The 27,906-nt window shown below is 46.2% G+C and overlaps 1 protein-coding gene and 2 long non-coding RNA genes across 4 annotated transcripts; 1 reads left to right on the top strand and 2 right to left on the bottom strand.

The window, feature by feature from the left end:
- Positions 1–1,735: 1,735 nt before the first annotated feature.
- LOC100843157 (FK506-binding protein 3) lies at positions 1,736–15,795 on the top strand. 2 transcript variants are annotated; one of them, XM_010233583.3, is made up of 8 exons: positions 1,736–2,328; positions 2,420–2,482; positions 3,048–3,755; positions 5,191–5,325; positions 8,519–8,602; positions 10,426–10,482; positions 10,669–10,755; positions 10,899–11,305. In XM_010233583.3, the coding sequence occupies exons 1-8, from the start codon at positions 1,846–1,848 to the stop codon at positions 10,914–10,916; spliced, it is 1,635 nt and encodes a 544-aa protein (XP_010231885.1). In that variant the 5' UTR covers positions 1,736–1,845; the 3' UTR covers positions 10,917–11,305. The 2 variants fall into 2 exon arrangements, with proteins under 2 accessions (XP_010231885.1, XP_003569155.1); XM_003569107.4 differs by lacking the exon at positions 10,899–11,305 and adding an exon at positions 14,870–15,795 and having other exon boundaries at positions 1,738–2,328.
- Positions 12,256–13,470, bottom strand: LOC112270912. The gene is made up of 3 exons (XR_002963525.1): positions 12,692–13,470; positions 12,478–12,609; positions 12,256–12,408 (listed from the first exon to the last, which is right to left on the bottom strand). It is a non-coding gene; the product is annotated as an uncharacterized LOC112270912 (long non-coding RNA).
- A 490-nt stretch (positions 15,796–16,285) lies between the features above and the next one.
- On the bottom strand, positions 16,286–18,855 carry LOC104582787. The gene is made up of 3 exons (XR_002963523.1): positions 18,073–18,855; positions 17,161–17,989; positions 16,286–16,900 (listed from the first exon to the last, which is right to left on the bottom strand). It is a non-coding gene; the product is annotated as an uncharacterized LOC104582787 (long non-coding RNA).
- Between the last annotated feature and the right edge of the window lie 9,051 nt (positions 18,856–27,906).

Genomic DNA, 27,906 nt, shown 5'->3' with positions numbered 1-27,906 from the left:
TCATAATAAAACGAATGGATTGAACTGGGTAGGAGCATTGATGTTTCTACTCAATGTGCCTAGGTTAATAGGAGCATGTGTGTTTCTACCCCGTGTCCAATAGAATTCAAAACTATTTGTTTAAAAATGATAGGATTGAACAATGATGCTTTTGTGCAAATAGCCAATCCCCTCCTAGCCAGATTATGCATGTACTTGATAGGTCCTTTAACCCTGGTGAACTTGCCAATATATTCAAATGTATTGACCACGTAGTGGCTGCAATTAACAATGCAGGTGGATCCGACGATGAGTGAGGTTCGTCGTTATGTTGTGGGCCATGTGCTTACATTCCAACATGCTCTCACCTTGGAGTAGTGTGGCCCTTATGTTCTACCCTTTTCCGCTGCAGTATTTTGAAAACAATGTTTTATGATGTTGAAACAGTATTTGTTTACGCTGGCCCAAGGGGTCATGCGAGGTTGTAAGTATTATTTAAATTCTGGATGATGCGACGTAATAAAGTACTTTTGACCTTTGTTTCTGTATATTTCATCACGAAACTGTGTGTGCTAGTGAGTCAATCCAGGGACTAGCACAGTAAGCACAGAGATCGAACCCTAGTAAGGGGGCGGTCGCTTCAGTCGAGAGCGTTGACAGTACATCGATGTCTGCCTGGCGGAGTATTTCTAGGAGCACGGCATCCCAGCGCCGTGGTCCGATGTGCACTTGCCCCACGGGTGGCACCTGAGCTCCGAGCGGGTTTCGGTGCCCCACGGGTGGCACCTAAGCTCCGAGCGGGCGAGCTTGCCGGATGGATCTCCACCGCCGACGCCAGCACCTCCCCGACGACCTTCGCGACGACCCTGACTTCGTGGAGGAGTTTCCATACTGGGACGCATGGTTCACGGTGGAGCAGGACCTCCACCGCCGGGGTTTCTTCGCTGGCGTCCCGGCGAGGAACGCCGCCCCACCGACGCCTCCACCACCGCATGCATTGGCAGTTGTCAAGCAGGAGGAGGAGCCGGTGTCGCCCGTGTCGCGCACCGAGGAGGAGGAGGAGGAGGCGACCATGCTCGAGGCCGCCCTGCTGGAGAGCGACTGGGTCGAGTTGGGCCAGTGGCCTGAACTTGGCGCCGCGCTCTACGTCTCCACCCTTCGCAGGTCAAGGAGGAGGAGGAGGACTTGGATCCAAGGATGCCAGAGCCGGAGGACGACCTGGAGGCCTGGACCCCGGAGGAGGAGGAGCAAGAGATCATCGACTTGGAGTCAGACTCCAAGTAGATGACCTTTGTCTTATTATTATTTTATGTATTTGTTTTAATATTATGTACTATATGTATGAACTTTGCCCCTACTATATGTATGCAATGTCTATCATCGGCTAGCTTTTTTTAAAAAAAATGGGTCGTCCCGCTGAACGCAGTGTTGGACCCAAAGGGACGTTGGCCGGATTTGGGTCCGGCCCGCGACGCAAACTGCCGAAAGTGGTCGTTTTGGGTCGCGTCTGCCCTAAGACGCGAGAGAAATAGCGACGAGGCCGACGCTGCCGCGAAAAAATGTCCTAATTCAAGCGTTCCCCGCGTGCAGCTTGCGAGCCCAATTTTGCAGCTCCGGTGCAAGGCCCGCATGCGAGCAGAAATACCAAACGAAATGTTTTCTGCATTTTGGCTGCGGGCCCAAGATTGCGCTATGTTGTCCATCAGACCAACCAACCACGCCATCCGTTGCGAAGACTATAGGCCCAAGAATTTGTCCAGATCCATCAGACCGACCTCTCCAGAGTTTTTCCTCTCTCCAGAACTCCTGTGCGTCCACCCTGCCGCCGCTTCAGGCACAACTTCCCCAATCCCGCCGTTACGAGAAATGGGAAGGCGCCGCCGGTTCACGCAGCAGTCCACCAGCGACGACGACGACGACAAAGCAGCTGCCGAGCCGCCCAAAACTGCCAAGCCCGCAGTCCCCTCCTCCTCGGGTGCCAAGAAGCAGCCGCGTCGCCATGCCGACGAGGAGGAGGATGAGGATGAGGAGGACGAGCTTGAACTTGAGGATGAGGAGGACGATGAGAAGGACCTGGAGGAGATGCGGAGGAACGAGGAGGAGGAGAGGCGGGAGGAGACGCGGACCCGCCGACGCCGCGGCCGCAAGCCCAAGCGCGCCGTCGAGGAGAGCGACGAGGAGCCGGAGGAGAAGAAAGCGGAATCGGACGAGGAGGAAGAGGAGGAGGTGCGCGAGGAGGATAGCACAGAGGCGGTGCCCGTCGGGGATCCCGTAAAGGTCACCGGCAAGGGGAAGAAGCAGCGGAAGCATTACGCCTCCTTCGAGTACGAGGGCAACACCTTCGAACTCGTAAGCTGCGCCGTGCTAACCTTATCCTCATTTCTGCTTCGACCTTTTTGGGTCCTTGGAGGTTCTGAAATTTTCTTGTGGATTTTTGTAGGAGGATCCGGTTCTGCTCACGCCTGAGCAGAAGAACGAGAAGCCCTATGTCGCCATCATCAAGGTCAGTGATGAATGCCACAATTTTGCGATTTTTGAAGATACTAGTACATTAGCATGCATATATCTCGCATAGAAAAATACCAGTTACGTGATCAATGAGTAGTTTTGATTTGTGGCATTTTTTTCCCACTTAGAGAAGTTACAAAAAAATTGTGCACATAGATCATTTGATTTAGCTAAGATTGCTAAATTATTAGCTACGAGTAGTTTTGTTAGCGTGATAATACAGCCAACAATAGTTTCTTGCTGATTTATGTTGGCCTGTTTTGGCTTCACAGACCTTTGATGTTATTTCCATGGTTTAATAATAACCTTATACGGACTGACACTAGACTTAGGACATGATTTGGATGAAACAGTTCCTTGTCAGACCTAGCCTGCACTCTATGGTTTGCGCCATTGCCTATTCCCAGTAGTTGTGAAGTCAAAATCCACCCGTTTCTTTAGAATTGCATGAATGTTTGTTGATGTAATAATCCTTAATTCTGTGACTTCTTGCTGTTACCAATTCATCCTGGTATAATTCTGAATGACTTATACAATTTATTTTACTTATCTTTGAGCAGGATATAACCGAATATGATGGGAGCTTATCAGTAACTGGTCAATGGTTTTATAGGCCAGAAGAGGCTGACAAAAAGGGTGGCGGGAACTGGACAGCAAGTGATACAAGAGAGCTGTTTTATAGTTTTCATATTGATGATGTCCCAGCAGAGTCAGTCATGCACAAATGTGTGGTCCATTTTATTCCTCTGAACAAGAAGATTCCAAGTCGAAAGGAACACCCTGGGTTTATTGTGCAAAAGGTGTATGACACAGTTGCAAAGAAGCTGTGGAACTTAACAGATAAGGATTATGAGGATAACAAACAACATGAGATTGATCTCCTTGTGAAGAAAACAATGGACCGTATCGGGGAGCTTCCTGACCGTGAACCGACAGATACACCAGGCGACAATACTGATCAGTTCCCAAATAAACGAGGCCTACGGAAGAGACCTATGAACCCTATAGATGTCTCAAGAGACGCAACAGGCAAATCTGAGCATTTCGTGAAACCAGAGACACCTGGGAGTGATAATCTAAAGCATTACGCCATCCTGGCCAAATTCAAAGTACTTACTACAGCCACTTATCGTGATAAGTGGCTTGACAAATTATTAGACACTATTCCATTAACATCAAATGAAGGTGCTGGGGCTGCACATGCCGATCCTGTTAGTGTGGCCAAAATCTCAAATAATGGTTCATCTGCACTGGATACTAGTTCCGTTGTAAGTTGCTCCTATCTTTTAACGGGAATGTTTTAAAATCATGCACGTCAAATTCGTGGTACTGGAAGCAGGATTCCTCTGAGAAGCGCTACATGGTTCGGGTTAGCGATACACCACCCTTTTCTTCCTAACTGGGAAATTCCACTGTGAACCTGAACCCATACGCAAAAACGGTTCAGGTGTCTTACCAAACTTGTGATGGGGTTTGTTTTCCATTTATTCATTAACTTCTACTCCCTCCATTTCTTTTTACTTGTGCACGCAGCCTTTTAAAGCAAAATATGCTAGGGAGACAACGTGCTACTTGGCCTTCCTCTTTGTATTCTTATGCAATTAATTGCATCATCCATTCAATTTTTCTCCAATCTCCCCTCAGAGTCACCTCCGATGCTCCCCTCACCCGATAGGATGGTAGCGTTAAAACTGTTGGCCTAGGAAAAGTAAGAGTAGAATGACAGTAAAGCTTTTGGGTCCAAATGTACAAGTATAAACTTGCAAAGACTAAATGTACAAGTAAAACGAAACGGATGAAGTATATAAACGGAGGCATTAACTTCATTAATCATATTGTATGGTTATGCTATAGGACTATTGGCCATCGAGTCGAGCATGCTCCTCTCTAGCCGATTTTACTGAGGTTTATGGCTGCTAAATTCAATTGTTCTGCTCCCTCTGTTGGATGAGAATAGTCAACCATAGTATTAGGGTGCTCACTGAGCTACCAGTACTCCAGTACTGTGAAATTTGTTCTATTAATGTCGCAGCATTGTTTTTATATTTGGAAACATAATGATATAAAGGAATCAAGGGAACATTTGACTCCACACATTAGGAAGTTTTGCTTGAGTATAGCTACTTAAAAAATGCATTTTGCTGTTTGAATGAGGCTTTGGCCTTTGAGGCATGTCTGTAAGTAGCCTGTTGTTTCATCCATTCGGCCACTGTTCAGATCAATTTGAGCACTGCAAATTACATTGTCTTTGAACTTTATGCACTATAAATTTGAGATCCTAGAGTGTGACAGCATAAAATCAAGTATTTGTGGTGCAATATAATCTGTGTGTTGTTTTGGCATGCTAAACTCAGACCCATCATTCTGTCCTATGTTTAAATGTCGACAATATGTTGTGTACATCTAGAATCATTTGTTACCTTCTTTAGTTTTACATTTTGTTCCATGTTTTGTTGTTTTCTTTATTCGTTTTGGTTGGTTTAATGTCTTCTTTTATTATCGCATCTCATAAAAGATGTACTCCCTCTGATCCATAATAAGTGTCTCAGATTTTGTACTAGTTTACAAAGTTCTACTAAGTCTGAGACACTTATTATGGATTGGAGGGAGTATATGTTTGCTAAAGCCTTCTACCTGTTTCTGTCTTTTTTTAATTCTCTGTATTTCCTCCTTAGATGATATGTGACTATCTTCCACTTTCAGGATAATGAAAATTCTTATGCACCAGATGTGGTTGTTTCGATAATGGCCTCCTTAGAGAAGTCTACATATGATTCTCTTGGTTCTGACTTCCAGAAGTATAATCAGAAAATGAGAAAATTAGAATTCAACATCAAGGTACATAAAGTTTTAACCAGATCTTTTGGGCTTGTTTCTTGCAAACATCTATTTCAACATGTAAATCATAGAATAGGAGGTAGTAGTGTCTACGTCGATGAGCATTATATATTTGTTGAAGCATGACTTTCAGATATTGGAAAAAAAATCCAGATCTTTCCCTATTCGTATAAGTAAACTATTGGATACCCCGCGCGTTGCTTCGGGCCTCAAAATGCAATGCATTTGCCCTACATAAAAGAAAAAATGGATTGCAAATAAACAATATAGAAGTATTGAAATCATGACATGATTGACTTAAGAGATGACGTAAATGTGTTTGTATGGTGTACAAATTTGTTTATCGTTGGGACTAATTTCTCTTGTGACTGAAAATAAAATATATTTATCTTGAACTACATGCTGTTGTTGCTCTGAGTTTCATATATATGAATAACTTGCAGATGTGGCATCCACTTTTTAATATAATCAATGTTGACAAATGGATGGTCACACGGTAGTTTGGTTTGAGATGTGAGCATGAGTAGACATGGTTTTAAAAGTTAAACACACCGGTGGTGGTTTAGTATCCCTCAGCCGTTGAATTAAATCCGTACAGTTCTTATGAGCTTCCCATGCTGGAATGCTGAGAGTAGAGAGGACATGATTTCATGAAGTGACGGCTGAGGTAAAAATTTATGATGAGAGTGCCTTGAGGTAAAAAAGTTATGTTTTTGTCACACGCGGAGGACAATATGCATCCCGAGCTTGCAAACATCAAATGAATCTTAGTGGGAATCAATTTGATGACGTGACACTCCATATGTTGAGCTTAGTTGGATCAACTCAATGATGTGGACACTTTGCATGTTTAGCTTGCAAACATTATTAAATGAATCTTAGTGGAATTCAACTTGATGACATGGCACTTTGCATGTTGAGCTTAGTGGGAATCAACTTGATGATGTGGACACTTGCATGTTGAGCTTGCAAACATTAAATAACTTTTAGTGGGGATCAACTTTATAGAGATTATAGATTTCAACACAATGCTGTTGTATACCGTCATTTTCCGATTCTCCAAATAACCGATAAGATCCCGGTAATTAGGAAAGCTAGGATTAGTTCCATTGGAGCCAAGTTATCCAGCTCCTTGTACTAACAATCGTGTGCATGCAATGTACGTGTTTAGAATTGTAAATTAAGCCACACATACCCTAATACTTCGTAATGAAATCATTGAACCTGTGACTAAAGCACCTAGAATTTCTAAATTTACAGCATGATCAGGTACAATTGGCAAATCTATTTTCGCAGCAAAATAATAATTGGCAAATCTATTTTGACAGAAAAATAATTGGCAAATCTATTTTCGCAAGAAAATATTAATTGGCAAACATATCGATGAAACCCAATATAACAAAGCAAAGAAATTGTCACTTGAACCTGCTGAATCTGTTACAAGTCGTTCAGTTCCTAGAGATTGATATCGACCCGATGGAAGGAGGAAGGATAATGTTGATGCACAGATTGATACCCTGGAATATGGATATTGAATTTGATGCACCGAACGAGTCCAGCCAAAAGCTCAAGCTGATGGGGAAAGGAGGGCAATTCACTTATACTTCAACACTCCCCCTCAGGTGTGTGGCTCCGTCAGGCCTATGCATGGACTGAAAGTGGAGCGCAACTTAATTGCTTCAGCCTTGTCTTGAACTCAAGACTTCTTGGCTCTGAGATCATATTGAGTTTCATGCACCGAACCAGTCCACCCGAACCTCAAGCTGACGGGGAAAGGAGGGCAATTCACTTATAGATCGAAAGTATCCCATCCAACTCTTACTTTTTATGTTGGTAGTTTTGGTATGGACAAGAGAGGATGTGTACCCAGTATCATTATTATTTCTTAGAATTATTTTGTTTAGATCGTTTAAATACAGTGTAAAACTTGGAAGGAGCTGCAGGTTTATGGAACTGTTTGGTAATCTACAGATTTAAGGACAATTCGTATTGGAGAGACATAGGTTTCCATACTGACCATTACTCCGAGCATCCTGAGATCTCCTTTTTATATGGCCCCTTCCCTCTTTAGTTTCTTGATTGACATGGCTGACTCCGTCAACTGAGCCTCTCAATCAATAGAGTCCCAAATCCAAAAATCGTCTTCTGCACCCTGCAATCCCTTTCTGGACCATAATGTTGCACAATATAAGGGATATAAGGGCTAGAGGCTGGCGGATGGTCCTCAGATGTCAGGATGGTCAGGAGTTAGGATCCACCCTAAACATGTAGCTCTTTGATACAATAAGGCAATCATAAATTTGCAATTTTGCTAGATTGTTTCCTTAATGTGTAGTTCCTTGATAATTTAAAGAATAAATATGTAGTTTTGGCAAATCAACTCCAAATATATGGGTATCAACATGTAGTTCTAGCATTTCCTAAAGCAACAGCAATTATATACTCCTTTCGTTGCCCATAAGTTTCTGTTGGTTTAGGCAATGCTAGAAATTGTGCACGTCAACCTTTTATTTATTCTATGGTTGTCAAACCATGGTCATTCCAATCGCCGCTTGCTTTCACCACAGCCACAACTTCTGAATCTTTTGTAGCACTAAGGTAAATAGACTAGACAGTGTGGTATTTTCTCTCTGGAGAGGTGTGGTGGCGGGGGGTGGCTAAGATACCTTCACTAGAGTTTACTCAGCAATGTCTTTATCAGTTATGTAAACACAGATGCCAATTCCAGATATTCACCAAAATGTAATGTATGCATTATCTTCGGATTAATGTATGCATTATCTTCGGATGAATAAACATAGATTCATAGTTGTGTTGAAACATGTGAGCTTCACATATGCTTGTCTGACTCAGTTCACTTCTAAGATATAATGCTCGTACATCAAATATTAGGTTTATCTGTGACCAGCTTTGTTTTATTAGAATGAGACTAATTTTTTCTTGCATGTAACAAGTTTCTAACTTATAACCATTCTCGTTCAGCTATAAACCTGCTGTACTTTTCCTAATTTGAAACCATATATAGTAATTCTAGCGCGATTTTCGGCTCTATAGCTGATGTAATTACCATAGTTCATAGTGATAATAATAATATGTGCTCCTTAGCGATTTATCATGGAGTCTTTACTCTTTAGCAATATAGATCTTTAACTCACAGAGTCCTACTCATATCATTAATATTTTGGATATGCAGAATAGCCCTGTACTGCGCACGCGACTGATGAACAAGGAGCTTGACCCTCCAGTTCTTTTGACAATGTCTCCTGCTGAACTAAAGGTATAATCAACTTAAGCATTTTACATTGTGCTTCTTATAGAACCATTCACCTATCTCCTTTACAACAGTGATTTAGTAGTACAGTTGATAGGACAAATTTTAACAAGACTGAAAATCGTCTACTTTAACACTCCCACCCACCAGTTTTATTCTAGTTTCTTACACATGGCATAATAAACAGCAGATTAATTCTGTACTTCTTAGAGCATACGGCTAAGGGAATGAACGGAGAAGTCAGAAGCGAGTGCTATCGCAGGTCGGTTACCACTAGAACAGCCAAAATACTCTGTCATCTTCTCATTCTGTTCACCAGTACCCTTTACCTGTCTCCCCATCGATTTCCCTGGTTTTGGCCACCACACTTGACTGTTGACCCGGCTTGACCACCACACTGGCAAAGGGGTGAGCACAGGGTTTCTCTTCCTTCCATCTCCCGTGTGCTGCATGCTGGAGTTCCTTGAGCCACCGTCATGGAGCCAAGACATCATTGATTCTCCACCCTCTCCCATGAAGCCATGGCCAGATATCGACTGAGGCCAAATAGCCGAGTACAGAGGAAGATGGGGAATGGTCAGAGCTGCTGTTGCTGAATCACCGCCGCTGGTGCCGGATCAACCAATCAGCTGCCGCTCTAAGGTTCTTGCAAGCAGTGGGGAAAAGAGAGAGATAGAAGAGTGCCGTGGGTGGTTGGGGGTGGGGTGGGGGGAGGGGGAGAGACGAATCCCTGTGCCCCCTACCCCTTTGCCAGCATGGCAGTCAAGCTGGGTCCACAGTCCAGCGTGGCGGCCAAAACCAGGGAAATCGATGATGAACAGTTCAGGGGGTACCAGTGGACGGGATGAGAAGATGAGGGGTATTTTGTCTGGTTTAGAGTTTTAGGGTGTAATTTGGACTTTGCGAATAGTTGAGGGTGGTAAAATGGACTTCATCAAATCCCAGCGCGACCAGTAGTGAAGAAGGATTTGAAAAGAACCGGTGGTTGGTGGTGAAGATCACACAGTGTGGAATCAGATCGGGTCCTGACCTATACAAACAATCAGAAGAGTGTGCCAAATAGTACTGGCAAAGAAGAGGTTGGCGGTGGCGCTCTGGCAACGTAAACCTCAAATTAGTTGAGGGGTAAACCTTGGAGGTTGTAGAAGAAGGTAGTTCAAAGCAGTCGAAGAATGGTACACATGCAGAGATTGATGGGGTTGCAAAGAAGGTTTACTGCGGGAGTTGAGAGGTAAACCTTGGAGGTTGTAGAAGAAAGTAGTTCAAAGGAGTCGAAGAATGGTACGCATGCAGAGATTGATGGGGTGGCAAAGAATGTGTACTGCAGGATCATAGATGTGGGCACATTTTGGCATTGGAATAGAAATGGATTTGGGAACAGGGGAGAGCATTTGGGCTTGCCATTGTATTGTAGTAAGATGCTACCTTGCTTCAGAAACAGAGAGAAGGTACAAGGGCAAGGCTCTGGTGATGATGCTGCACCCAGCGGGAGTAGAAGGAACTGTCCCTGTGCACTGACAGTCTGACACGTCGCATGCCGGTGACATCCAGTGCCAGTGGTTGTCGCCGGACATCAAGAGCATGGGATAGATAAGAGTGGAAAAGAAAAGGAAATAGAGAATGTGCACTGACATCTGGGACCTGTAACCTGTTAGATCAATTTTATTTTTAATTTCATCTGCTGAGTCATCTGCCATCGCGAAGTTGTCACATTATTGTCATTTGCTATCTTGTCAAAACTGTCTACAATGATAATTTTAGCAGACACATCCCTAAAGTTCAGGGAATCAAATAGGCATTTTCAATTCTAACAGTACTTGCTTCTTCAGGCTGGGTTGACACCGGCAGAGAAAACATCTGAACCAGAAGAATCAAGGAGGTTGCAGGTATTGTACACCACACATCCTTTCAATGCAACAATTAGTCAGCACAATAAAAAGAAAAAATATTCTTTGCAATTACTCCCTCCGTCCCATACTAGGCATATCTGATATTATTCGTCTGGAGTATTATTTTTTCATCTGGAGTTATTTAGTATTCAGTTCTCTCAATTTCTGTTTGTTCTTCACTAGATGACTGACGCGCGATGTGAACGGTGCACAGAAAAGAAAGTAGGCATTTCTGATATTATTCATGCTGGTCATGGAGATCGCTATCAGGTAATTAAATGTTCTTTTTTGTTATCAAGACAGTTTATTTATTTTTCTGGGTGTGCGCATTGGACTTTTCGACTTCAATTGTACCATCTCAGGTATTCATTCTTAAAATAAAATACTTTGAAGTGCTAATTTTTGCATTGCAGTTGTGGGAGCCACTTTGAAAAGTTCAAATCTGCTTTCAAAATTTTGCTTGTTTGGTGCCTTTGTGGGCTTCCAGATCTTTCTGAAAGTGCAGGGTTCTGCCAACCTGTTACACTGGTCATTGCTGTTGCTCATGGATTTGTTTGATGCTTTTGTTGCAAACATGACATTTCATATATTGTTCCAATAATTGGCAGCATGTCAGTCAAAAAATGAGAAAGAGATGGTCAATGCTTTTCATTTATTCCTCGATAATGTACAGTAGGTTCTGTGCATATTTTCTGGGTATTTTTAATGGGTATCTTGTCCATATTTTATTTTACACTGGTGGCACTGCAAACTATTACAGCTTGCTGCCAGGAGCTTGTTTGTAGTTATAAATTTTCTAAGTTGAGAGAACTTCTGTGAACATTTGACTTAATTTGGAATTTATTTGAGATGATTTAATTAACAGCTTCTTAAAATAGCAACAAGTTTTATTCTCTGAATCATGACTATATTTGCACGTTGAAATTTTCTTTGTTGACTAGTGAAACACATGATGTTGATCTTCGTAAAATGAATGATGAGTTGGTTCCTTGCACCTTTTGTGACCAATTATTTGAATGCTTACCTGTTATCCTGCACTCAGTGATGGCCTATGCATAGTTACCAGGATCACTGGGTATGCTACCCACGTTGCACTGATACGGCGAGACTCATACGAGGACACGGCATACGGCATTTTCCAAAAACAGTCGTACGGGGATTCGGCGAGTATATGAGAAGATACTGCGCCATTTGATGCGTGCCTATTGCCTGTGCCTCCAATACATGTAGCAAATTGCAGACAGTGAGAAGTCGAGAGCATAGTCAAGGAGTGATTACAGTACATGATAAAAGGAACATAAATAATATAACTGGAGGCCTTGAAGCAAAAGGTGAAACACCAAAGCCTCAAGTGAGATCATCCAATACCTCCCCCTCCAGCTCTGGTTCATCAAGTGAAAGATTAGCACCTTCAAGCATGCCAACACCAGTGAAACTCTCAACTCCCATCTCCCCCAACATACCACATTTTGCTTGGTCCACTTACATTTGCTCGAGTGTCTTGAAAGTAGGCGTAGGTTGTTATTTGAGAACACTAAAGCCTCAGCTCGTGCTGGAGTGAGCCTATATATTGCAGACGTATGGATAAAAAAGCATGTGTACTCCAATTCCTCTCACAACGAGAGGAAGCTGCTGGCTGCTCAAGTAACTTCAAAGCTAATTTTTTCTAGCAGTTCTGTGCTTACCCCATGAGTACCCCACCATTGCTCTGGTTCAAAATAAAGTTTATCTTCAATTGAGTCTTGATTTTGTAAGGCATTGGTGTAGAGAGCAAAATCAACAAACTCTTTCTCGATAGTCTTGAAGTCATCATGGTCTGGAAAAAGCTTTTGATAGCACATGTTTCTCATCTCAATAACTTCACTATCATCATTGGGGCTAGCATGTCCAGGGACTTCATTAATCCATTCTTGACTATAGTACCTATTATTGGAATACAATCAACAAGCTTGTCCCGCATCTTGAAATGACAAACAACAACATGTATATTACCTTGGATTTAGTGAGTGAGACAGACAGTAGAGGGGTGCTCTTGGTCCAACGGGGTAGAAGGATTTCCTTAATAATGCTGTAGAAGTTAGAAAATATGTCCTTTCCTTAAAACCGATAGATAGGTATTTCCACCTATGAACATGATATAACAAATAAAAATCAGCAAGTAATAAAACAATCAGCAAGCAATAGAAAACAAAACGCCTTCGATCACCTTCTCTATCATGCTATCCCACATATCATATATCAAATGGAGACATGGCTTGTCCGTGTCGGAGGTGAAGTCCAGCTCTCCAAAGCGGAGGAGCTGGCCCAGAGCAGGTGCCAGGCCTCCAGTGTTGTAGCAGACGATCACACCGGAAGCAGAGCTGATTGCAGAAGACACCATCAGGACCCAATCTTGGGAGTTGGGTGCTGCCCCTACCTTGTGCGCCAACTGTTGGTGTTTCTTAGTAACGCGGTAATATATGATTCGGGGTAGCGCATGACCAAGTATCACCGATGATAGCACCTAGAACAAAGATTCATATAGGTTCGGGCCCTCGATGTGAGGTAATACTCTAATCCTGTTTGTGGGTGTCTGTACTCTGTATTGATCTGGTTGGGTGAGTTGCTTGAGCAACTCGGGGATGAATTCCCTCGAGGTTGCTCATATCTATGTGTACAGAGTTTGGTTGTTGACTCTTCTTTATCTCTCGTCTGGTATAGAGAAGGCTTGGGGAAGAAGGCTCTGCCTGATTGGGGTTTTTCCCCCACCCGGCTTATATACTCCGATCCGGGTGAGGGTTACAGCTGCCTGGGCGATTACAAGGGGAGGTTCCCTGGGATAAAGCGCCAACCTACCCTAAAATATCCCCAAGTTGCCTCTGCTGCTACTCTGACTAGACGCAAGGCCCCTTAGTCAGGTAGAACACCTTTCAGAGTCTTCAACCATCCCATGCTTGATGGGCAGGGTTAGGGTCACAGCTCGAGCAAATGGTTCTCCCCTGTAGGTTAGAGTTTTTGTTGGCCATCCCAATCCTCCGTATCATGTAGTGTCCCCATGTATGCAAGCTGTATCCCGAATTGTTTTTTTTTTAATTCAAAGCTCAGGGTGTGGAGACCCGTATCGGGGCGTGTCGCGGCATGTCAGCATGCCAACACGGCAGGTCTGGCCGTATCAGTGCTTTTAACCCCGCGATCCTTGTTGGTTTGACCTTGATTAAGGGTGGTTTGCGATTTTCATTGCCACCAAGATACCAAGTGAGAGGGTGGCCGGGGAAGGGTCTTAGTGTTGTTGCCACCCGTGCTGCTAGGGGTGTTCAAATAAGGATTGAGCTTAGCCTGTCAAAACCGCTAGTTCAATTGTTTGCATTAGCTCTGTCAGACAGGTTGTGATCATTGAAGACAGATGACATAATTGTTGGATGGCCGGTTTTCATGGGTTGGACTCAACCTGATTTTGAACACCCCTAGCTGATGTGATCATGGAGAGAAATTGAGGGAACAGGCTAGAATGGAGCGCAAAGTGAAGATGAGTGTCTTGAAATTCTCACCAGGCCATCACTTGACTGGAATGCCATCTTGTCACTTGATTTTCTTTGTTTCTGTCTTCTATATGATGGGCAAGGCTGACCCATTTCCCTTTTCCCTATCTTCTTTCCTTTTCTTTCCTGTTTCTTGTTTTCTTCTTAAATGTAGTTGGATTATACCTCCTCCACTTGACAATAACAGTGTTCTGAACACGACCACAGAATCTAAGATGCATTGTTTGCTGTTATTTGGATGTGAATATCTTAGTAAATAAATAAAAAATCGAAGAGCTGTGAAACATTTTTCAGGACAAATCAAAAAAAATTCATTTAACTAATCTCAAAAATCTTTTTATATTTATGCTCATCCATGTTAGGTGGAAAATTTGGTTATATTGCTGAATTTATGCTACCAGTGCCTTCAACAAGTATCATCAAATTGCTAAATTATACAAATGTAGTTATGCAATACCTGTTAGCGAATGTTAAATGTATTAATACACTGGTATCAGTAGTGCTTAACATATGTAGTGTTTGTCTGAAACGCAGATTGAACTTGTTTACTTGGATTGGCTTTCTGTTGGAGGGTGTCTCTGAGCATGTGTTAAAATGGTGTTTGAATTTTTGCTACGTAGAAGTCCTTGTAATTGACTCTCGAGTCTAGACACACTTGTAGAGCAACATATATGAATGGAGGGTATGAGAATGAGCCTTAGCAATGTGTTGTGTTAAATCGAACATGTGTAGTCACCAGCAATTGTCCTCTGCAGGAAGTGTATGCAAGGCTGATTTCTAAGGATGAACTCATCTGGTAGTCTGATATGCTGAAATTAGCATGTTTCTGTCCCAGCTCTCTGATAGAATTTAACTTTGCTTTTCAGCTCGAATGTATTTCCTGTGGCCACACATGGTTTTCGTCAAGAGATGCCATCTCATCGCTGACAGTCGATGCTCCAAGTACTGGTGGGAATGTGGGTACCGCCCCATGGGCGACAGCAAAGTTTGATGTCCTTCAGAAGCAGCTAGCGAGCCCTCGGGATCAGCCAGACAACAAGCCAGGTACCGATGCTCTTCAAAAGAGCACGGCGCCATCCATGCCTAAACTTGAGAAACAGAAATCATTCACCAAGCCGAAGCCAGAGGAGCCATCTGCGCCTACACTGGAGAAACAAATTTCATTCACCAAGTCGAAGCTGGATGAACCATTTGTGCCTACTACACTGATCAAGCAGAAATCGTTCCCCAAGCCAAAGTCTCAAGAGCCCTCTGCACGTTCAGCTGATCATGAGTAAGATCATATGCGTTATGATGTTCCAGAGGATGCACACCTACAGATCTTAACATGTCAACCTCCAGAGGATGCACACCTACAGCTCTTAACATGTCAACCTCTTCCAACCGGATACTCATGGCGTGACTGACTCAAAGCAGGGAAGCTTTGCGTTGGTAATTTTAACAGCCAATCCTGATATTAGATTGGTGTTTTAGCCTCTAGCACTGCACTGATATTTCATCGTTGTGCATGTAGTCGTTCCTCGGGAATAAATGGGCATTGTTTGTCTCATTAGAATACCTTCGATAAGGCATTTATTGGCTTGTTACTAGAACAAGAACTGACGGTGCGGTGGACTTTTTTTCCTCTGCTTAAAATACCTGCAAACAAAGGACTGCTACGGCGTGACCGGTCGCTCCGGGCGCGCGTAGGGTTGTACGCGTACACAAACAAAAACAAGAGCAAAGAGCATGTTATCTAGATTTTGCATGCTAGCTTTGCAAAAATAAATTTCAAAATGTTGTAACTCTTAAACCATCTATTTCAATTTACGATCCGTTTTCACGGTTAGCTTTGTTTTGACGAGATCTTTAAAACTAGATCTCATGTTAGTATGTTTTGAATTATTTTTTCACCTTATAAGTTACCACCCACGAATTATGAAGTTGCCATCGTGTTGGCAATAAGTTACCTGTTGTAACTTCATATGAAACTAGATGATTCCCTGAGCGTAGCTGCGGAAACTCGTAACATTTCTTTTTACCAAGAATGAAGTTTGAACAAAGGAAAAATAAGCACAAGACATAAATCATGATAAATATCATAAATTTGGTATGATAGTATGTGATTGGAAAAAGCCAAGCCAGGCAGAAAATGCATCATCTCTGCGTGACGTAAAAGGGTGCTCTCATTGTACAGTGAGTAAACAGAACACACATAAAAAAGATTAAAATAGATATAATTTCAAAGTACTCGGTGCAGCAGTGAGAAAACTGTTGAAATTCAGCAATGCACAAAGCCTAGATTTAGTAAAGATGAACATTCCATATATTAGAACAATAGAAACTACATATGTCATATGTGTACAGCACAAAACCATCAATTACATACAACCTCAACAAATGTCCAAGATATAGAGAGTTTGACATACAAACACTTTCTCGATCTACACAGGACTCCATTTGAATATTTGGCATAAATTTATTAGGTGTTGAGAGAGAATAAAACATGACAGAAAATGTAATAAAGGATTAACAAAAGGAGATCCAAAATTGTAAAACGGGGGCAAAAGAAGATTCTGCTTCTGCATGTCAAAATTCACCACTGCACATGCTTCTCTCTTGTTGAATGAGCAACCTGCTCAATCGTACAAAATGAATGAGATGACAAAAAAATGTTAACACCACAATGCAAATAGCATCACTGGCCAAAAAGAAGGACTTCATCGTAATGCATATATTAAAAATAAATTCAAGGTTGAACCAGATAGAACTGTAGAAGCACCAAATGGAGGTTAACTGGATCCAATTAAAGGAGTTGATGATATATATTGCAGATGATCCATCAACACACAGTTTAGATGAGTGACTCTATGTACACAGGTGAGAGGATACCGTAGAACACCCAGCAATGCCATAACCTGAAGAGATACATATAGTGAGATGCAGAACAACTCAATTCAATTAAGGAAATACATGGGTGGAGAAATTTGTGTGAGGCTACCAAGCAGATAACAATAAACTCCAATTAAGGTGTTGCGTCAAAATTCTGGTGCAAAAATCCTTTGAAGCAACTAAACCTCAGATATATTAGCTCAAATAGTTACTTCTTATACAACAAATATGCATCTGACATGGAACTAATATTATAGAAAAATATGAAGAGCATTGAGATGCTCACCATGTGATTCATTTCCTGCAGTCTAAAAGGCAGTCATTTGTCTCCTTGCACAACATTCAGTCAGAAGGCAAGCATTAGGATTTAGGATCCACTTAAAAGGCCTGCAGTAAAAATGGTTATCATCCAAAGCAAAGAGAAGAGGATGGAAAGATCGTGGATGTACTTTGCTGCTCCCTAAAGCTTGAATATTGAGCAACGACTAAGAAAGAAGAATATGAGCCGACAGGGTGGAGGATGAAACCGACTGAAAGTTAGGCGAACTCTAAAACATAAAAATAATTTGATGGAACAGGGATGTTAATCAAGTTAGACCAAGGATGTTTTTATTTTTATTTTTCCCTCTTCCTGTGGGCATATCTTCACAGTCTTAGCCAAAATTGAGAATGTATCAAAGGTAATAAGAACCCTATCTTTTATCCCCTTGCTGCCTTGATCCTGCCGGACTACCGCAGTGCTACATATGTTTACTTTTCCAATCACACATTTACTTCAAAATCAGTAGTATCAAACAGGAATGAGCATATTTACTTCTCTTTGATATCCTATAATATTTATTTGACTCAACTGCGATCCAATTGTCTTTTTGGCATGGACATAAACTTGTATCTTATGATGCATGTGCATATAAAACAGCAGAAAGATGTAGATATCAAAATTTTATAAGACAAAAGGATAACACAAAAAAAGATCTTGAGTACATACCGCCAGGAGAGAGTTCGCTGATATGGATGAAATCAATTCGCACAGAAATACGACATAATTCCGCTTGCTGCTGGTGCGTTCTAACTTCAGAAACACAGATCAATTTGAGAAAGTGGCACGGAAATCCCTGACGAAAATAACCAATTCAACACCCTGCTGGCGCACAATCTGGACACCCACACAGAAAACCTAAGATGGGAAATCCCAAACCTTGAAATGGCTCCTGGAATTCGGTAGTTCTGGGCAGACGTAGGGGTGAGGAAGAACAGCGTGGAAGAAGGGACTAAACAGAGCGGTCGCCATTAAGACCGACCCAAAGTCCCCTCAAATTCAGGTTGTCGTTTCTGCCGTAAATGAGAAGGGAGTGAAGGCTGCGGTTACTTAGCGTGGGCGGAGGTGGAGCGACGGCGGAATAAATCACTGAATTGGCAGCGGAGGAACACTCACGACTCCCAGGACGACACAAGACGGACTACACTTGGTGGGCTGGGCCATCCCAACGACAGTGGGCTAGATGCGACGGGCCAACGAATCAGATGGTCGTGGTTCGGACGGGGGCGCGCGTAAACACGACGTCGAAGACGGCGCCGTGGGAGCCATGGCAGTGGTCGGCAGCGGCGAAGCCCGGCAGGGATGGCACAGCAAGGGGAAGCGCATGGCGGCGGCCGGGGCGCTTAGGGGCGCGCCATGGCAGGAGTCGGCAGCGGCGAAGCCCGGCGGTGATGGCGCAACAAGGGGAAGCGCATGGCGGCGGCCGGGGCGCTTGGGGGCGCGCCATGGCAGGAGTCGGCAGCGGCGAAGCCCGGCGGTGATGGTGCAGCAAGGGGCAGCGCATGGCGGCGGGCAGGGCGCTCGGGGACGGCAGGCGGGGTGTGCTCAGGGGTGCGTGCGGTGCTGACGGCGGCTGGGGGCGGCGGTGGAACAGGCTCGTGGCTTCATGGCTGGCTGGATCTGGATGCAAAGCTCTTCCGTGGCTTGATTTCTTTTTTTTAGCGATGTCCGTGGCTTCTTGACGCGAACGCGAGTATGCGAGACCTGTTCGTGGGCTGGCCGCTCTGTACGTGGATGGGCTGCACACGGTGGGATGGACGTGATGGGCCAAGTTATCTGATGGAATAAATCGAAATTAGATGAAATGCTGATGTGGATAGGCTGCATGTGCAGCTTGCTAAATTAACTGCATTTAGTAGGTTTCAACTTTATAGAGTTTATAGATATGATGGTAACTTTGCATTAAAATTGCCATTCAGCAATACATAATTTTCCTCTGTTATAACAAAATTAGCATTGATTAATATACGAATTGCCACCTTAGTAGTAATAAATTGCCGTCCAATGATATAAGAAACTATCACTTTAATAGTAATAAAATATTGTATGAAATTTTTTTGCATATTGAGCTTAAAAATGTTTTGAATTTTCAAAATCAATTAGTACAAAAACGTGCGTGCATGCTTGTCTGCTTTGCATGTTGTCCTACCGAAAACCATGCTAGAGCACTACCCATCGCTACTTTCACATGCATGAACAAATCTAATGGTGACATTTTTTTCGCTAAAATCGTACGTTCGTATAGACTAACCTCTGAACGGTTGTACTCCGATGTCACGTTTGACGACGGGCCCAATGAAAACAGACGTCATCTCATTATGATTTAGGAACAAAGAAATAAAAGGAGAGGCAATCCACAGTATAATGCAAAGTAACAGGCTTTTCAATATATGGCGTCCAAGATCCTCAACTATACCAACGAAGTTTTGGTGCTCGCCAAGAACTATAGCCTCCAGGAAAGAAGAGCTGTTTCTAGCTCCATTAAGTTAGAATAGAAATAAGAAACGTATTTGTTGAAGGGTTTTTTTTTGTTGAAAATCCCTTACGACCTTAAAAAAAAATTACTGTACTTTGGAAGATGACGCCATACCATTTAAGGGATGCACAAAGATAGAGACAATATTGAGTTCAACTTCACCTGATGTTATTTTGTTCGTAGTAATTATCTATATATTGAATTATGTCTAGATACATGTAATATTTTGACATTTAATACGGGATGGAAGGAGTAATAAAATGTGTTTTGTCTATATTTGATTTGTTCTACTCTATTTGCGGTCCGTGGATGCCATCGGCTTGAATATAATTTGGTCGAAACAATTATATTCCATAACAAACGTTTTTGTCTTGGATTTTGTGATACTGTAGCACATTGAGTGCCATGTGTCTATAAAAAATTGTATTCCTACCTTCGTCTACTAGGCCTTGTTCTATTTTACTGATCCAACCGGTTTAGCATAAATTACAGCAGATAATAGGTGCCAAATTTAATTACGCCCACCTCCGCGTGCTTCTGTCTAATTTTTTAACGGGCAGTTGGCGCAAAAAAATGATTTCTTTTTTCTCTTCTTGATTGAAAATAATTGGCCTCACGTTGGTTTCTATATATAGCCAGCGTTGGCCCTAAACAACTCTCGAAAGTGGTATGCGGCTTCATGTACCCCACCCTTCGAATTGATTAATTCTTGTGCCGTCATATGCTAATTGATTTTTCTTCACCGTATATCTCTTCTCAGATCAATCAACGGCTGCAGTCTCTTCTCAGATTAATCAATGCTGCAATCCATAAAACACACATTCAACATCTAGTTGGACCAGGCATGTTGGTTAATCGGAGTCGGTGATAAACTTTTATCGGAACGGGTCTATTTGGTGTCCTAGGATGAGCACACCAAACAAAACTACTCATCGAAGATAAACAAGAACAGACCACATGTACGGACTCGCGAGGCATGGTCCCTTAGTAGGACGGACCATTCAGCAAAATTGAAGTCGGTGCAAAACTTTGATACGGAACGGGTCCATTTAGAGTACTAGGATGAGCAAACCAAACAAAACTACTCATCGAAGCGCAACAAGACAAGATCACTTGGACGGACTCGCTAGGCATGGTCCGTCACTACGACGGACAATCGGAGTTGGTCCTAAACTTTCATCCGGAACGGGTCCATTTGGGGTATTAGGATGAATACACCAAACAAAGCCACTCATCCAAGCGAAACAAGAGTAGACCACTTGTACGGACTCGTTAGGCATGGTCCCTCATTACGACGGACAATTCGGCCACATCGGAGTCGGTGGTAAACTTTGATCCGGAACGGATCCATTTGGGGTACTAGAATGAGCACACCAAGAAAAGCTACTCATCGAAGCGAAACAAGACTAGAACTCTTGTACGGACTCGCTAGCCATGGTCCCTCATTAGGACAGACAATTCGGCCAAATCAGAGTCGGTGCTAAACTTTGATCCGGAACGGGTCCCTTTGGGGTACTAGGATAAGCACACCAAACAAAGCGACTCATCCAAGCGAAAAAAGACTAAACCACTTGTAGGGACTCGCTAGGCATGGTCCCTCACTAGGACGGACAGTTCGGCAAAAACAGAGTCGGTGCTAAACTTTGATCCGGAACGGATCCATTTGGGGGTACTAGGATGAGCACACTAAACAAAGGCACTCATCGAAGCGAAACAAGACTAGACAACTTGTACGGACTCGCCAGGCATGGTCCCTCACTAGGACGGACAACTTGGCCAAATCGGAGTCGGTGCTGAACTTCGATCCGGAACGGGTCAGTTTGGCGTTAAAAGATGAACACACCAGAGAAAGCTACTCATCGAAGCGAAACAAGAATAGACCACTTGTACGGACTCGCTAGGCATGGTCCCTCACTAGTACGGACAATTCGGACAAATTGGAGTCGGTGCTAAACTTTCATCCGGAACGTGTCCATTTGAGGTAGTAGGATGAGCACACCCAACAAAGCAACTCATGGAAGCGAAACAAGACTAGACCACTTGTACGGACTCGCTAGCCATGGTCCCTCACTAGGATGGACAAGTCGGGCAAATCAGAGTCGGTGCTAAACTTTGATCCGGAACGGGTCCGTTTGGCGTTATAAGATGAGCACACCAGAGAAAGCTACTCATTGAAGCGAAACAAGACTAAACCACTTGTACGGACTCGCTAGGCATGGTCCCCCACTAAGACGGACAATTCGGCCAAATCGGAGTCGGCGCTAAACTTTGATCCGGAACGGTTCCATTTGGCGTTATAAGATGAGCACACCAGAGAAAGCTACTCATCGAAGCGAAACAATACTAGACCACTTGTACGGACTCGCTAGGCATGGTCCCTCATTAGGACGGACAAGTCGGCAAAATCGGAGTAGGTGCTAAACTTGATCCGGAATGGGTCCGTTTGGCGTTATAAGATGAGCACACCAGAGAGAACTACTCATGAAAGCGAAACAAGACTAGACCACTTGTACGAACTCGCTAGGCATGGTCCCTCACTAGGACGGATAATTCTCCCAAATCAGAGTCGGTGCTAAAGTTTGATCCGGAACGGTTCCGTTTCGCGTTATAAGATGAGCACACCAGAGAAAGCTACTCATCAAAGTGAAACAAGACTAGACCACTTGTAAGGACTCGCTTGGCATGGTCCCTCACTAGAACGGACAATTCGGCCAAATCGGAGTCAGTGCTAAACTTTGACCTCCGCAGAATTGGACCAAATTTTTTTCCCATGCACCCGTATGAATTTCAAGCATGGCTGGCTTTTTTTTCGTGTTTCAAGGAAATTAAGATTTGAAACTATGCAAATGATGTCGTGTTCTCACCGAGCTTTGTATCCCCGTAAGAAATTCAAAAAAAAAAAAAAACAGCCGTGAAACCATTGTGGAGTCTCATCGATTGGGTCGAAGTTGCCGTGTAAAAAAATTGAGGACATTTCGTGACGATCGAATAATTCACGTGCTTTCAGAAAGATTGTTTGGGTTACATGAAACATCTTCTCGAAGGGCAGTGCATTTTTTCGACCTCCGCAGAATTGGACCAAATTTTTTTCTCATGCTACCGTATGAATTTCAAGCATGGCTGGGTGATTTTTTTCGTTTTCCGAGGAAATTAAGATTTGAAACCATGCAAATGATGTCTTAGTTGCCGTGAGGACATTTCATGACGGTCGAAAAATTCACTTGCTTCTAGAAAGACCGTTTGGGTTACATCAATCGTCTTTTCTCAAGGCAGCGCATTTTTTCGACCTCCGCGGAATTGGACCAAATTTTTTCCCATCCTACCGTATGAATTTGAAGCATGGCTGGCTGATTTGTTTCATGTTTCGAGGAAATTAAGATTTGTAATCATGCAAAGGATGTCGTGTTCTCACCAATATTTGTATCTCTGTAGGAAATTATAAAAAAATAAAACAGCCGCGAAACCTTCGTAGATTGTCTTCTATTGGGTCTTAGTTGCCGTGTAAAAAAATTGAGGACATTTCATGACGGTCGAAAAAATCACATGCTTTCAGAAAGACCGTTTGGGTTAACATCAAACGTCTTTTCTAAAGGCAGCGCATTTTTTCGACCTTCCCGGAATTGGACCAAATTTTATTCCCATGCTACCGTATGAATTTCAAGCACGGCTGCCAAGTTTTTTCGTGTTTAGAGGAAATTAAGATTTCGAACCAAGCAAATGATGTCGTGTTATCACCGAGCTTTGGATCCCCGTAGGAAATTCAAAAAAAGTCAAACATCTGTGAAACCTTCGTGGAGTCTCATCGATTGGGTCGTAGTTGCCGTGTAAAAAATTGAGGACATTTCGTGACGGTTGAAAAATTCAAGTACTTCCAGAAAGACCGTTTGGGTTACATCAAACGTCTTTTCGAAAGGCAGCGCATTTTTTCGAGCTGCGCAGAATTGGACCAAATTTTTTCCCATGTTACCGTATGAATTTCAAGCATGGCTGGCTGATTTTTTTCGTGTTTTGAGGAAATTAAGATTTGAAACCATGCAAATGATGTCGTGTTCTCTCTGAGCTTTGGATCCCCGTAGGAAATGCAAAACAATCAGACAGCCGCTAAAGCTTCGTGGAGTGTCGTAGCACGGGGCTTTGACACCGAGGGCGTGCGGACACCCCCTTTTTAGGTTCGGCAGGGGCGACGGGGATCGCTCCGGCGATCGCCTGCGTGGCCGATGGCGTACACGACCTGTGGAATTCAATGCAAGCACATGCACGCACGTTTTTACCCAGGTTCGGGCCATCTGGAGGTGTAAAACCCTACGTCCTGCTTGTCTGAGCTTGAATTACTGAGAAAACAGCCAATTACAAGTTCCCGGGGGAATACCCCGGGGTGATCTCTTTTTGGCTACGTGTTTCTTTCTACTTCAGACCACTGCCTGTGTGCACTACCAGTTGGCTCTGCCAACGAACCAACGAGCTAAAGGGGAAAATCTAGCAAACCGACTGAATTAGCTGAAACGAACAGAACCGAACCCTTTGACCGTTGGCGGGGGTCCTCCTTTTATAGCCAAGGGGATATCACAGGTGCCACGGTGCATAGTTTACAAGTGGCGAGCAAGGAGCTTGGGCAACTCCTCCTCAGCGCGCTGGCATGCATGCATGAGCGCCACCCCCGCTGCTAGGGGTTTAGGGCCTAAGAAATAGGACTGGACAGCCACTGTTCGCCCGACAAGACGGATAACGCCCCTCCTGTCGGCTCATTAAATGCGCCGTGCGGCTCACTCCTTTCTCTGGCGAGACTGCACACTGGGCGCCGAACGCGCACCCACGTGGCGTCGCTGCTCTGCCCGCTCGGCCCCGTCCTCACGGCGGGGACCTGCGCCCGGGAACCTCTCCCCCGGCAAGTGACTTCCCGGGGGGTGCCCAGGCGGGGACCTTCGCCCGGGAACTCCTCCTCCCGGCAAGTAACTTCCCGGGAGGTGTCCAGGCAGGAATATTCCCCGAAGCCCAGCTAGCCCCTCTGGGCTGGTAGTTTGCCGGGCAGCCTATACATTGCCGCCCGGGTGAGATCCTCATGGGAACTCAGCGATGCGATCCACGCGTCGCGCAACGGTGGTACCTCGGGTGCCACTGGTGCGACAGTAGCCCCCGGGCGTGGGCCGGCAACACCGGTTCCTGGACGAATTTTTCCCAGGTCGGTTGCCGGGCTACGCCCCTACCGACGCGTGGGTCCCGACTCGCCTCGGGCCCGCGTCTCTTCGCTGCTCCACGTACCCTACCGTTACGGACGGAGTAGTGGGTGCGTGATTTCCGCCATAACTTCCCCCTTAACAGGGAAGTTAAGGCTACTCTCCACATTACTCCTTTGATTAGGAATTATCCCAGCGCGCCCGTAGAGCGCGGAACCGGCCGTTACCGAATGGCCGGGTGCTATAAAGTTTTTACTGCTGCTGCAAGGGGAAATCACTTTGCCATCACAGCCTTCGTCTTCCAACTTCTTCGCATCTTGCGCCCAAGAACCCCTGCTAGCTCCCACCCCCGTTCCCCATGGCGCCTCCCACCACCAGGAAGAGAAAAGAGGGGAAGGCCCCTAGGAAAGCGGCTGCCGGCAGAAGTGAGGCGGCCGCCAAGGCCGCCGCCGACAAAGACCAGAAGAAGCGGGAGATGAGGTCCTCGCTAGCCTTCTACCGGCCCGGCTACAATGGCGAGGCGCTGGCCAAGATCCAGCACGCCGTCGCCTCCCGATTCAACGAGCACGGGGAGACCTAGATCCTCCTCGCGGGCACCGACCACCAGGAAAATGACTTCCGGGTGTTCGGGCGCTTCCTCCTCATCGGGCTGGTGCCGCCATTCTCGCTGTTCCTCCACGCACTGATGGAGTCATACCAGTTGCGGGTGGCGTAGCTCCACCCCACGTCGCTCTACCTCGTGACCATCTTCCAATTCCTCTGCGAAGCGTTCGTAGGGGTGATGCCGTCGGTGGCACTCTTCCGCCATTACTTCTACCCCCGGATCGACAACGCGAACGTGATGTCCTCGGGGGTGGTGTTCCGCGCTCGCAACCGGATGAAATTTGAGTTCATCGTCCGGTCGGAGAAGAAGATCGAGAAGGAGTGGCGGATCTCCGGGGTACACCGGTTCCAGGGACAGGACACGCCTCCACCGCGAAGGCGTGGATTCGGAATCCCTCCAGGTGTGGGTGAGGGGATCTCCGGCGAGGACCTCCCCGCAACGGGGTTCCCACCGGGAGTCATCTCCCTCCATGCCGGTGTTGCGGGGTTCAACGACATCGTCGCCGCCTTCCCGCCCTACAACGAGTGGGGATTGATGGACGATACCCCCACTCGGACCCCGCGCGTTCCCCCGCCGGCACCCTGCGGGAAGCAGGTGCTTGAGGAAAGCGGGGGCGAGTCAGAGATCAGCTGGCCCTCCCTCCAGTCTCTGGATGATGAGGCGGGCCAGCCTGCAGCGTCCCAGAGTGTCGTCCCTTTGGACGACGACGATGAGGACAGCGATGATGCGCCCCTGATCGTGCGGAGATCAAGGGCGTACGCAGCGGCCGCGGCTACCTCCACGGCGGCTGCGGCGGCAGCCGCCCCCGCGGCAGCATCCGCCCTAGCGGCGGCTCCCAGCTCTGCGGTGGCAGCCGCCTTAGGGGCGTCCGCCGGTGCCTCGGCGGCGACCACACCCCTGGGGGTCGTCGGAGCCACGGCGGTGACCACCCCGACAACGACCGCCAGCGACCCAGCGGCGGCCACCTCAGCAGCGGTCGCCAGGGCCGCAGCGGCAGCCACACCGGGGACGGTCCTCGACGTCACGGCGACCTCATCGTCGGTGCCAGCGGTGCCCCGGGCCGCGGCACCCCACGAGCAACCACCGCTCCGCCCGCTCGAGGGGTTTTCCGGGGCTTCGCACTCCGACGCAAACCCCCGAGGGCTGACTCGTCGGCGAGCGCCAGCAAGAGGGGGAGGGACGACTCCCCGCCCGCCGCATCGAGCAAGAAGGTGCGCGCGGACGCCGATTGCGCTACCGACCCCGCCGTCACTGGGGCCAGCGGCGCCGCCATCGCATCCGCCGGTGGCCCAACTCCAACGGAGGTGGCGTCGGCAACTGGTACGGCTCCTTCCTGCGCTCTTTCCTGCATTTTCGATCGTCAGTTAATCTCACGGCCGTACCTTCTCTTTCCGTAGGTGGCACCTCACCCGCGGCTAGCCTCTTGCATCCCCCTGCCAGGGCAGAGGAGGAGAGGGAGGACCCCCCCGCAAGTCCGACGGCCGCCGCCAGGACGGCACCCGGCGATGCGCCAGCAGCCACGGACGCAGCTGGCGCGGATTCGTCTGCCGCCCAGCAGGGGATGGCCCCTACCGGGGGCGCGGTAGCCTCACATGCAGATGACCCCCCGCCCAGCTCTACGGTGGCGGCGGGGGCTTTGCCGTCATCGGCCGCCTCCCTCGACGCCGACCTCAGCACCCTTGCCGGGGTGGCTTGGAATCCTATCACCTGGGATCCGAGCATCTTCGAGTGAGGGCACCGGTTCCTGAACGCTGTCAAGGACCAGCAACTGGCCTTCGTCACCTCTTTCAATGAGGTGAGGGAGCACCATGCAATCGCCAAGAGCCAGCTTGGTGAGGTGCGGGAAGCCGTGGAGAAGGAGCGCCAAGAGCTCTCCCGGCTGCGCGTGGAGACGCGCCTCGCCAGAGAGGAGGCGCGCCTTGCCCGAGAAGCCCTGGGGGGCGCCGACGAACCAGTCGTCCCGGAAGCGGAGCTCTACCGGCGGCTGGAACCCCAGCGCGCCGAACTCCAGGGGGCGTTGGACTCGCTGGCGGCGACCCTCGAGGAAACCAAGAAGGAGCACGCCGGGGTGCTCGCAGCAGCCCAGGCCCGACTTGACGAGAAGAGTGATCTGATCGCCAACTACCGCGATGCGATCCAGGGCCTGCGCGTCAAGCTTGAGGTGCAGGTCAAGGCCACCGAAAGCGCGGTGGAAGCGGCGGCCCGGCATGAGATCCAGCTCGGCTCTGCCAAGGACAGAGCGGCCAAGCTTGAGACCGAGCTGGCCACCGTCCGGGAGGAGCTCACCAAGGCCGGCAACGACAACACGGTGAAGACCGCAGAGCTTGCGACGCTTGAGAGCAACCTCCATAAGGCCAAGAAGGCTGTGCATGATGCCCGGCTCCACCATGGCACGCTGATCAGGCAGCGGCAGATAGAGACCGAGAAGCTGCTCAAGATCGCCCAGGCGTTGCGCGACT

The sequence above is a fragment of the Brachypodium distachyon genome, chromosome 2 (assembly GCF_000005505.3).
Source record: "Brachypodium distachyon strain Bd21 chromosome 2, Brachypodium_distachyon_v3.0, whole genome shotgun sequence".
Classification (NCBI taxonomy): Eukaryota; Viridiplantae; Streptophyta; class Magnoliopsida; order Poales; family Poaceae; genus Brachypodium; species Brachypodium distachyon.
This window is presented reverse-complemented; position numbering and strand designations above follow the sequence as displayed.

Excerpts from the sequence above, each read along its gene's own strand:
- LOC100843157 (XM_003569107.4), top strand. The coding sequence starts at position 1,846 with ATGGGAAGGCGCCGCCGGTTCACGCAGCAGTCCACCAGCGACGACGAC. Across the intron at positions 2,329-2,419 it reads AGGGCAACACCTTCGAACTC|GAGGATCCGGTTCTGCTCAC; the intron begins GTAAGCTGCGCC and ends GGATTTTTGTAG. Across the intron at positions 2,483-3,047 it reads CCTATGTCGCCATCATCAAG|GATATAACCGAATATGATGG; the intron begins GTCAGTGATGAA and ends ATCTTTGAGCAG.